The following is a 12,088-nucleotide window of genomic DNA, read 5'->3' as shown; positions in this document are numbered from 1 at the left end:
AGCCCTCGAGGGTCTGGTTGAGACCCCCTTTGAACCTCTAGAATCAGCGTCTGACGAACTTCTGACTCTAAAGATGGTTTTTCTTATGGCTATAACTTCTCTGAAAAGAATTGGGGACATGCAGGCTCTGTCAATATCGCCATCCTGCTTAGACTTTGCCCCAGGTTTGGTGAAAGTGATTTTGCATCCCCACCCTGTCTACCTGCCTAAGGTTCCTTTGTCGACTGTACATCCTGTCACTCTTGAAACCTTCTGCCCTCTGCCGTTCACAACGCCGGATCAGGAGAAACTTCATAGACTGTGTCCAGTCCATGCTCTTCAGGCCTACGTCCACCGCACTAGCCAGTGGCGTAAGTCAGAGCAACTGTTTGTTTGCCATGGGGGCCGTAACAGAGGTTCTGCCACCATCAAACAATGTCACATTGGGTCAGGGATGCTACTGCTCTTGCCTATGAGGTGCGCGGTCAAGCTTCACCTATAGGATTAAGGGCTCACTCCACCAGGGGAGTCGCCTCTTCTACTGCGTTAGCAAGGGGTGCTCCCTTACAAAGTGTTTGTGATGCGGCAGGTTGGTCCTCTCCACACACATTCTTAAGACTTTATAGCTTGGATGCTCATGCCACTCTGGGCTCTCATGTCCTTGAGTCGACATCACAGGCTAATGCCTGAGGCTTCTTGCGTTCTTGTGCACACCTACACAACCGTAAGGGGTCCAGGCACCATCAAGCACGGCGGCGTGGGTATTCTCGTTCCCATTTGCATAAGCTTATGCAGCATTGAGTGTAGCTTTTGAAAGGGAACACTTGGGGTTACTTGACTGTAACCCTGTTCCCTGATAAAGCGGAACGAGATGCTGCATTGCTAGGCCGTGCTGATGATGCTTCAGGACTGGTCTTCAAACAAAGAAGATCTGGTTTGCTCCAGCTGAAGCTCATCTATTTATAGCCTCGTGCAGCAGGTGCGCCTATGACGTCACCGTCCGAGGCTATAAATACCTCCAGGTCAATTTCATTGACGTGTTTTCACACTATTTTCACAGCTGGTTATGTCAAAGACATTTCCCATTTGCATAAGCTTATGCAGCATCTCGTTCCGCTTTATCAGGGAACAGGGTTACAGTCAAGTAACCCCAAGTGTTTTTTGCACTGGTGGTTGTGTTTGCTGCCCCCTTGAGAATTAAGTGATGTTGTGTGTCAAGTGCATCTTTTTCCTTAAATATGTGCTTGGATGTTAAGGATGAAAATTCTAGCTGAAAATATTGTTATTAAAAAACAATCAATGTGTTTCAACATGTTGTCTTTTACATTAGTAGCAAAAGGCTGATTTTTATTTACATATAAAACTATTTTATCAAGAAAATATTAAAAATTATAATGTTTAAATTTCATTGCATGGAATACTTTCCAAGTTTATTGAATGCTATAATTTTATAAGTGTACACAAATATTATTTCGTATAAACACAAGAGTTTTCCTAACCTTCCTGGGCACTGATTTTTCCCCCCTCCAAATGCCACAAACCCTTCCAAGAGGACATTCTTTTCTAAATCTGCCTTTTCCCATCGTTCCTGTGGGAAGAAAAGTTTCATTAAAAATAATCCTCTGAGGCGAGGGCCAGTCCAGAATACACCAATAGAGCCTGTCTTTCAGAACTCCAAGGTTTATATTTACAGTAATCTTGGAATATCTCGCAATGCAATATCCATCCGTTCACTAATGCGGCTTTATTAAATTAAATTAAAAATAAAATTCAATTGCTCAAGTTGCATTAACAACTTAAAAGCTGACAAAATTAAGGCGACTTTTGAATTGGTCAAAAAGTCCATCCCTCCAAGGTATTCAAAGATTCAAAACTATTTGTTTAGTTTTCCAGTGCAGAAGAACACTGAATGTCCATTTAGATGGCAGCCATATCCATTCAGAGTGTAAAATATTTAGATTCCATTTAGGAAAAAAGGGACCCTTAAACACACTCTTTGAGTAAATTTAAGTGCATTTCCACTCGTAGAGAGAGAGAGTCTTTACTAAGAGGATGGCTTTGATTTGAAAGTAAACATCTTTTGCTAAAAACAATATAGATGCAGTAGGTCTGACCCAGTCTCTGTGAGCTGTGCTATTTCTTTCAAGACATTACTAGACAGAAATGTAATGGAATCTCTATAGGCGTTTGCCGGAAGTTTAATTGTGACGATAACTGTCAGGCCTATTGTTCCTGTTTTAATGGAGCACAGCTGGAGTTTTCAAGCACATTGTGACCAGCACTCTACAGCTTGCCAGACAAAATGGAAGGAAGTTTCACTGAAAGAAAATACTAATAAAAGAGATGCCGGTTCTATCTTTTGATACCTCATAGAGCAAAACTAAAAGTACAGGAACATTTAATTGTAAAGCACTTTACTTGCTGGAAAAACTCATTTTATGAGCATGTGTCTTGTGTCTATTTTATTTTGGTTTATAGTGGAACTTGTGTAAACAATCATCCTGTGGCTGAGGTCATTCAGAAAGGTGAAGTTACTCACAGGTTTGAAATCTTCCGGGTCTGGGAAATACTTGGGGTTTCGATGAGCCCAGTAAGGAGACAACATCAGCATGTCTCCAGGTGGGACAGTATAATTCTGAAAGCAGAAAACACAAATACATAAATAAATACCTACATAGAAAACCTGTTAATGTTTTCGGTAACACTTTACAATAAGGTTGTATTAGTTAATGCATTAGTTAACATGAACTAACCACACTCTAAAAAAAAAAGGTTCTATATTGCACCAAAAAAGGTTCTTGGCTCGTAATCATAGGGGAACCTTTTTTAGTGCTATATAGCACCAATTTTGGTGCTTCAGTGGTTCTTCAGTGGTTCTTCAGCGGTTCTTCAGAGGTTCTTCACCGGTTCTTTGACTAAGGTGCTATATAGCACCTCTGAAGAACCGCTGAAGAACCACTGAAGCACCAAAATTGGTGCTATATAGCACTAAAAAAGGTTCCCCTATGATTACGAGCATTTTTTAGAGTGCATGAACAACACCTCTGTTCAGCATTAGTTAATCTTTGTTAACGTTAGTTCATAAAAATCCAGCTGTTCATGGTTTGTTCATGTTAGTTCACAGTGCATTGACTAATGTTAACAAGATTTTAATAATTCATTAGTAAATGTTGAAATTAACATTAACAAAGATAAATAAATGCTTTATAAGTGCAGTTCATTATTAGTTTATGTTAACTAATGTAATTAACTAATGTTAACGAATGAACCATATTGTAATACCATGTTTTCTTTGCAGCCTGTGTGAGGCAGATCTCTCTCTATACATGCACACACACACACACACACACACACACACACACACACACACACACACACACACACACACACACACACACACACACACACACACACACACACACACACAGCAGTGGTCTACATAATTTGCATTTGTCTGAAAGTGCTATTGCGCTAGTCTGCACTTATGATAAGGATTTTAAGAATGAAATCTTAGCTTTTCTCTCCTAATTGTTCATACGGTTTATATTAAAACACAGGAAGATGCTATTTCTTAATCTTTTTAAAATGAGTCTCTTCTGCTCACCAAGGCTTCATTTATTTGATCCAAAATACAGCAAAAACAGTAATATTGTGAAATATTTTTTACAATTTAAAATAACAGTTTTCTAATTGAATATATTTTGAAATGTAAATTATTATTGTGATTCAAAGCTGAATTTTCAGTGTCATTACTCATGTCATATGATCCTTCAGAAATCATTCTAATATGATGATTTGCTGCTCAAGAAAAAATCATTATTATTATCAATGTTGAAAACAGACAGTTGTGTACAAACTTCATACAAAGTTCAAAAGAACAACATTTATCTGAAATATAAAGCTTTTGCAACATTAAAAATGGCTATATTGTCAATTAATGCATACTTGCTGAATTAATGTATTACATTTCTTTAAAGGGTTAGTTCACCCAAAAATGAAAATTCTGTCATTAATTACTTACCCTCATGTCGTTCGACACCCGTAAGACCTCCGTTCATCTTCGAAACAGAAATGAAGATATTTTAGTTGAAATCTGATGGCTCTGAAAGGCCTCCATTGGCACAATGGCACTTTACACTCTCAAGACCCTTAAAAGGTACTAAAGACGTTGTTACAAAGTCCATCTCACTACAGTGGTTCTAAAATAACTTTATGAATCGGCGAGAATAGTTTTTGTGCACAAAAAAACCCTAAATAACGACTTACATAGTGATGACGATTTCAAAACAAGGCATCATGAAGCTTCGAAGCGTTATGAATCAGCGAGTCGAATCAGCGGTTTGAATCGCCAAATTTCAGCAGTTTGGCAGTTTGACACGCGATCCGAATCATGATTCGACTCACTGATTCATAATGCTTCGAAGCTTCATGATGCCTTGTTTTGAAATCGTCATCACTATGTAAGTCGTTATTTAGGGGTTTTTTTGCGCACAAAAACTATTCTCGCCGATTCATAAAGTTATTTTAGAACCACTGTGGTGACATGGACTTTGTAACGACGTCTTTAGTACCTTTTAAGGGTCTTAGTGTAAAGTGCCATTGTGCCAATGGAGGCCTTTCAGAGCCATCAGATTTCAACTAAAATATCTTCATTTCTGTTCCGAAGATGAACGGAGGTGTTACGGGTGTCGAACGACATGAGGGTAAGTTAAGTAATTAATGACAGAATTTATTTTTGGGTGAACAAACCCTTTAAGTTCTTTTCCAAAAAAAATTAAGAATTCTTACCAACCCAAAACTTTTGAACGGTTGCAAAAGCTTTCTATTTCATCACAGATAAATATGTTCTTTTGAACTTTCTATTCATCAAAGAATCCTAAAATAAAACGTTTTACACACCACATTGATAATCATAAATGTTTCTTGAGCAGCAAATCAGCATATTAGAATGATTTCTGAAGGATCATGTGACACTGAAGACTGGAGTAGTGATGCTGAAAATTCAGCTTTGCATCACAGAAATAAATTACATTTTAAAATATATTCAAATAGAAAATAGTTATTTTACATTTTAATAATATTTCACAATATTACGGGGGGGGTTTTATTAAAAGAAATCCATTGTACACTGAATAATCATGGGTTATGGCTGACCTGTAATTTGAGAGGTCGCACTACTTTACGAGTGATGGCTCCAGGGGCCCTCAGCCGAATGCCTTCCATGATACACCACTTCACATATGGCATCCGCTGTAAGTCATCTAGGGTCACCTTTGTGTTCTCCTTGTCTTAAATGGAAAGCAAACACACAAGCACTATAGTGACTATCCATAGCCTTAAGTACTACTGTTGTGTGCATAAGAGAAAGTCTAATTCACTATGAACAAAGCCTGGCTGGATCTGTCTAAACAGAAGCACAATGAAACAATTTATAGCCTATTTAACTGTCAAGTGCTTTTGCGTTATGCATATGGAGGTGCATACGGTTCATTTGACAACATGCAAATAATAATTATTAGTGCATATGGTGCATTTTCTTAACGGATTTGATAGAAAAAATACTTAAATATAAGGCTTGTCAAACCCAATACATCAGAGATTGCTGCCCTCTAGTGGATTTATGAGGAAATTCATGAATAAGTATATTGAGAGACAACTATATGTGACCCTGGACTACAAAACCATTCATAAGTCATATTGGTATATTTGTGGCAATAGCCAACAATAAATTGTAAGGGTCCAAATTATCGATTTATCATTAAGATATTAAGTAAAGATCATGTTCCATGAAGACATTTTGTAAATTTCCTACCGTAAACATATCAAAAATGTATAGTAGTAATATGCGTTGCTATATATAAGGACTTCATTTGGACAACTTCAAAGGTGATTTTCTCCCCTCAAAAAATTATTTTGCACCCTCTGATTCCAGATTTTCAAATAGTTTTATCTCTGCCAAATATTATCCTGTCCTACAAACCATACATCAAAGGAAAGCTTATTTATTCAGAGAAAACATTACCCACTGTAAAATCCAACACTTTTTAGTTAACTTTACTTAATGTCTTAACTTAATTGTAACAATCTAGTAATATGTACTGTTCACGTACTATTCCTTTTTTTACTTAGAAAACCGAAGTTAAGATTAATTAATTGCCATTTTGTCGAGCAAAAAAAAAACGAAACAAAACTCACCATTATGGTGATCAGTGTTCCATTTGGTTGGGCACTTGGAACATTCATATTATAGTAATTCTTGTCCTACTGATGTAGCAATGCAACAATAAATCACAGTTATTTGGTTTCAAAGAAAGAGAAGTAAATAGGTTGCTTTTAAAAGTTGACCTAGCTTCTGAATGAAAAATTAACTATGGTTAATGATTTAAATTGATTGAAATTAGGTAACCTTTTAAAATTAACCTATGTAATATCCTTTATGTCGTATAATGATCGTTTACAATTTTATTGCTAACACTTACGTCATAAACACCTTGTGAAAATTTTAATTGGGTTGATATAATCTCTCTATATTTGTAACAATATCTTGCAGTTGACCATGCTTGAGTCCCACACAGATTTCGAAAATTCAACATGCAAAACACAACAATGTTAACAACAATGGTACTAAGTCAAGAGTAAATTAAATTAAAAGATCAAGTACTCTCTACAATTCTTTTTTTAGTTACTATAACTCTTGTGTAAGTGAACTAAGCATTTGTTAGCACAACATTCCTATTTCACTTTACTTGTTTTTTTGTTAAGGCAATAGGTTTGCATGCTTTTTTTAAGTGGTCCAGGACCAGGTCATAAGTCACAGAGGTATATTTGTGGTAATATCCAACAATACATTGTTTGGGTCCAAATTATCTAGGATATTAATTAAAGATCATGTTCCATGAAGATATTTTGTAAATAAATATATCAAAAATGTATTTTTATTAGTAATATGCATTGCTAAGGACTTCATTTGGACAACTTTAAAGGCGATTGAATGTATAAATCTCAATTTAAAAAAATTTACCCTTACCAGGTTTTGTGGTCCAGGGTCACATATTATATATAATTTTTATTCCGTTACATTTCCAATTTGAATAATCATTAACTATTGATCTAATAGGCATTATGTAGACTACAGTTTTTTATTTTTTATTTTAAGAAGTTACTTTTATTCTGCAGGGGATTCAAGTTATTAAAAGTGACAGTAAAGACTTTTACATTGATACAAATAAACCTATTTCAAATAAATGCTGTTGTTTTTGTTCATCAAATAATCCTGAGCAAAAATATTAAGCAACACAGCTGTTTTCAATATTGATAATAATAATTAATGTTTCTTGAGCAGCAAATCAATATATTAGAATGATTTCTGAAGGATCATGTGACACTGAAGACTGGAGTAATAATGCTGAAAATCCACCTTAATGAATTACATTGTAAAGTATATTAAAATAAAAACCAAAACACAGATGTTTTAGATTGTAATAAATATTTATTACAATACTTATTTGTAATAAGTATTTTATTTATCTGTATTTTATTTATAAGAGACAGTACAAAAAGTCAGAAACATTGAAAACTCTTATAGACACCCACAATCTTGAGCAAAATGTTTTTGTGTTTATAATGAAAGCAATTATAAAGTGTTACCAAAAATATCAGCTTTTTGTGTAATGTTGGCTGAGCGTATGAGAGGGGCTTTAAAGATCGAAACTCATTTGTTTTGAGTGATTGGTTTTACCTTGGTCACCAAGGACAGTGCTGATCTGATCCATTGCAGTCTTATACACTCCAGGATTGGACACAATAAAAGCAATTGCCCAAAATGTTATCTAGAATAAAGTGAAACATTTGGTCTCAGTAACATTCTGTTCATCTGTTAATCTGGGTTAACACCAGCACTGACACAAACCTCTCACTTACTGGTATAGCATTTGCCAGGGAAGCCCAAAGCAAAAGTAAACCATAATTGGGTAGATATTTGTTCGGTAGGCCTACTGAAGTAGTCAGGTGCTGTAGTAAAGTCTAAAGAGAAACAGTGACAGATTATGAATTCTTTCATTGCATTATTAAAGGCATAGTCCATCCAAAAATGAAAATTCTGTCATCCATTATTCACCCTCATGTCGTTTTTGCATTTCTGTCTGCTGCTGAACACAAAAGACGATATTGGTAATCAAACAGTTTCAATTGCCTTTGATTTCCACTGTATATAAGGCAATGGGAACCAAAACTATTTAGTTTCTTCAAAACCTCATACAGGTTTGGAATGACATGAGGGTGAGTAAATGATGACAGAATTTTTGGGTACATTATCCCTTTAAATAATGGCCAGGTATGTATGGCAGATAGAATGAGTCTATTATGCTGATTCAAAAAAAAAAAAAAATATATATATATATATATATATATAATAATAATAAGACATTTTATTTGTAACGCACTTTACATTAAACAAAATAATAATAATATGATAATGAGAAAACGTCTTACAGTCCTACAAAAAACGCTGAGAAGCCTGACTGAAACTCTTTATCTCCCGCTATTGTGCAAACATGTTCATTTATTTATACATTTAACATATCCATAAGGAACTATTCAGTTTGGCATTGAACCCCTTAACTGTCACCTCCCCATTTTGAGAATAGACGTGAAAATGCACTATCCAGACTTAAATGGCTGTAATTCAAGAATGCTTTGGAATATGAAAAGGCTATGAAAGTTTAAATTTACTGTAAAATGTGCTGTACTTAAAGTATTTAAACATTTATATCAAATAAATATTTTACAAAATATTTTTTACTATAAAATTACTATAAAATCAAAGCCATATGTCTAACTAAGTTGTGGTCCAAATTTGAAGTTGATATCACAAAAATTAAAGTTCCCATGAGATTTTGTTTAGGCGCTGAACCATAAATAGCCACCGGGTGTCATCCACATTATATTTTTTTTTTAATGCATTCTCCTGTAACAAATTATTACATTTCAGTCTAAATATCACAAAACAGTCACCAAATATGGAACACTGAGTCTCAGACCTTTCCGACGATATGTGTTTTGTCAAGATTAGACAAGGTTTTGATTATAAAGTAGTTAAAGCTACACTGTGTGATATTTTCCCCCATCTAGTGGTGAAAATGTATATGGCCATCCAGTGAATTTTAGTTTCTGTTCCTCTCAATTCCAACTTTCGTTTGAACTCCTACGGTGGCCGATTTAGTCCAAGATTAACATGGCTTCCAGTTCGACCTCGTCCACATTCGACACGGTGCCATCGAGTGTTAAAACGAGAAAGGCGAAGCTTGAATTTACGGGTATGTCCCTCTTTGGCTAATGTGCTTTCAAGATGGGGGGGCAACATGGCGACCCACATTCGAACCCTTTACCCGTATGTATTTTCAATGGCATATTATAAACTTACGAGAATACTTTATTACTTGAAAGAAGTAAATATACATTAATGAGCACATATATTTTTGAAAGAACTAAGTGTTTTTAGCTAAGAATAAACTAAAAAAGTTACACAGTGTAGCTTTAAAATAAATGTTGTAATATGAAACCTGACAACGCCCACTAGGGGAGGAGCCCGCTAAAAGAATTTAGAGTACTGTTTCCATGGTAACCCAATGTCCAGTTTCAAAACGGTTTTCATAGGATGAGTTCATAAGCTTTCGAATTACACCTAATTTATGATTACTAAAATATGTGATATGAAAAAAGGGCAATAAAAAAAAGAGTGCCAAGTATCCTGCTAGCTAAGGGGTTAAACTCTTGAGATCAACATCTTAAGTCAAATTTGAAAAGATAATTCCTCACTAGGCGCGTTTCCATTGCCCTTCAAATTGCGCAAATTGAAATTGCGAATTGAAAATACGCCCAATGGAAACAAGTCAATTTCGCAAAAACTCCCATGTATCGCAAAAAAAATGTTACGCTCGCATGAGGTGGTTTTTCAGGCAATTTGAAAAAGGAAATTTATGCAAAACTGCAATGGAAACTGTTTTTTCGCATTTACAGGTCAACTGGTACCGTCATGCATTGCTCTCACATAGGGCCTACATATAATTTTTTTCCCCACTCAAGTACGAGATCTTATGCCGTTAAAACGACATATATTTTCTCCTAATAAGGAAAGTGTTGAACTTTATAATGACGGACCCCGGTGCAACCACAAATACCATAACTATCTATAGGCCTACTGTAATTAAGACATATATTCAAGAAATGTATTAAAACAGAAAGACGCTATAGTTTCAGCCTCACTCAAAGACTAACAGGCCAGTTACGCACGTCAATCCGTTCCTGACGATCTTGGTTTGCTTCTTATTTATTAAATATACAGCCAAATAGTTGATTAAACATTAATCAAAATTAAAATACAATTTATTCAAAACGAAATTAATTTTAAAGAAAGACTTTCTAGAAAACACAATTAAATTGTGCTCAAAATCCCTGTCTCCAGACATATATGCACATCTAATTATGTAGCCTTACTCATGCTGCTCACTTTTCATAATCAACATATGAAATTAAAAGATTATAATATTTAGACATAGCCTAACTATGAAACTAAATAGGCTACGTTTTCTTTAACCCTCTGTCCGACGAAGTCGTTGGCGCCTTTTGATGGATTTTTTCCTTATTCCAGCGGAAACTCACAATACTCCGTCATTTTTAGCCATACAGATCAGTGCAAGAGATAATTATAAACAGTAAACTCTCTACTTTTATTTGTGTACACTCATGATAACAGCAAAGGCCGTGGACGATTATTTTGCACTCCACTCCAAACGCTGTCTTCATTTCAAAAATATATTTTGTTTATTAAACGCAATGTTTTTTATTTCAAAAGCATTTCTAAATTCAGTTTATATTTCCAAGAAACGAAATTCCGAGCCAAAATAACAAAGTGGTAAAAAAAACCTTTGAGTTACCACCATGCAAATTCAAACTTTTCGCTCGTCTCTGTATGTGGCAATGCGTCACAATAACCTGGCGTATGTAAAAGTCGATAATTCTTTACAGATGATGGTGTGTTTGGACAGAAGACGAGTTCTTTATTAAACTCGTAAAAAAACAATAGAATATAAAATGCCACAATTTATCATAACACCTCATATGTGCCGCTCAAGTAGTATAAGGTGCTTTCCTTGCCATCAGTGCTTGGATAACACACACGTCTCTTACCATTAAAAATAATGGCGTGCGGTGGTTGGGACATAAACCTAACAACATACGTAGCATGATTTCTGGAATGATTTATCACGAGAGGGAAACATTTTTTTTAGTCGCATAACATTAGTTAATGGAAACGCTGTCATTTCGCAATATTTTTTTAGCGACTTTTAGAAAATATCGCGAAAGTTTTGCGCAAATCTGTAATGGAAACGCGGCTACTGTTTTTGACAGCACTGTATGAAGAGTGAAACAGTTGACAGATATAAGCACTCCATTTCAGATTCAGATTTTACATTTTTACGATCCACGTAAATGCAATAGTTGTCTTTCAACATCAACATGTGGAGGAATTTTTGGTACAGGTTACCTATATTACCTTTCCATAGCTCTCACTGTAGAGAGTCTCCTCTGCTTTGGAAACCATATTTCTTAGCATGGAAAGGAGCCATTGCTTTGAGTTTGCCCATTCTCTGAAGACAGAAAAAAAACACCCTTTACCTCTTTGGCTATAGATGTTTTGAATGCATTTAAGAAATATACGTGGATATGCAAGACCTTCAGTCGAGTATCGTTTCAAGTAACTTGTGTTAACATGATTCAGGAGACTAATTGTGTTATAATTGCAGTTCATACTTCAGGAACATGTCTGGGAGTTGGGAGCCATACTCAAATCCATCATCGTATGTTGTGAACTTCTCAAGGAACTCCTGCCTGGATAGGGCGCTACTGGGGGAGTTACATCGGCCCAGTAAGTTACTCATCACTGCTGGATACATAACACTCCTGAAAACAAGTTAAGAAGTGTCTAATACAGTTTTAAAGAAAAAATATTACAAAAGATTACAAAATGAATGTGTCAGATTATTATATATTATAGTCTTCATATCAGTGGTGTAGTCTACGTGATACGCAGGTATACGCCGTATACCCA

General features: G+C 35.3%; 1 protein-coding gene across 3 annotated transcripts in view; it reads right to left on the bottom strand.

Annotated features, from left to right (window-relative positions):
• The window catches only part of cyp39a1 (cytochrome P450, family 39, subfamily A, polypeptide 1), a 39,395-nt gene that overhangs the window by 24,042 nt on the left and 3,265 nt on the right, over positions 1-12,088 (bottom strand). Inside the window, exons 4-10 of one of the 3 annotated variants that reach the window (XM_079831076.1) lie at positions 11,791-11,940; positions 11,534-11,627; positions 7,900-8,001; positions 7,718-7,808; positions 5,134-5,267; positions 2,519-2,614; positions 1,479-1,567 (exon numbers count right to left, since the gene is read on the bottom strand). In XM_079831076.1, coding sequence (XP_079687202.1) covers positions 1,479-1,567; positions 2,519-2,614; positions 5,134-5,267; positions 7,718-7,808; positions 7,900-8,001; positions 11,534-11,627; positions 11,791-11,940 — 756 coding nt within the window. The remainder of the gene's footprint in view (positions 1-1,478; positions 1,568-2,518; positions 2,615-5,133; positions 5,268-7,717; positions 7,809-7,899; positions 8,002-11,533; positions 11,628-11,790; positions 11,941-12,088) is intronic. The other 2 variants (XM_079831078.1, XM_079831077.1) reach the window with 2 other exon arrangements.

The sequence above is a fragment of the Gobio gobio genome (genome assembly GCF_949357685.1).
Source record: "Gobio gobio genome assembly, chromosome: 12".
In the NCBI taxonomy this organism is placed as follows: Eukaryota; Metazoa; Chordata; class Actinopteri; order Cypriniformes; family Gobionidae; genus Gobio; species Gobio gobio.
Note: the sequence above shows the minus strand (reverse complement) of the source record. Positions and strands in the feature narration are given on the sequence as shown.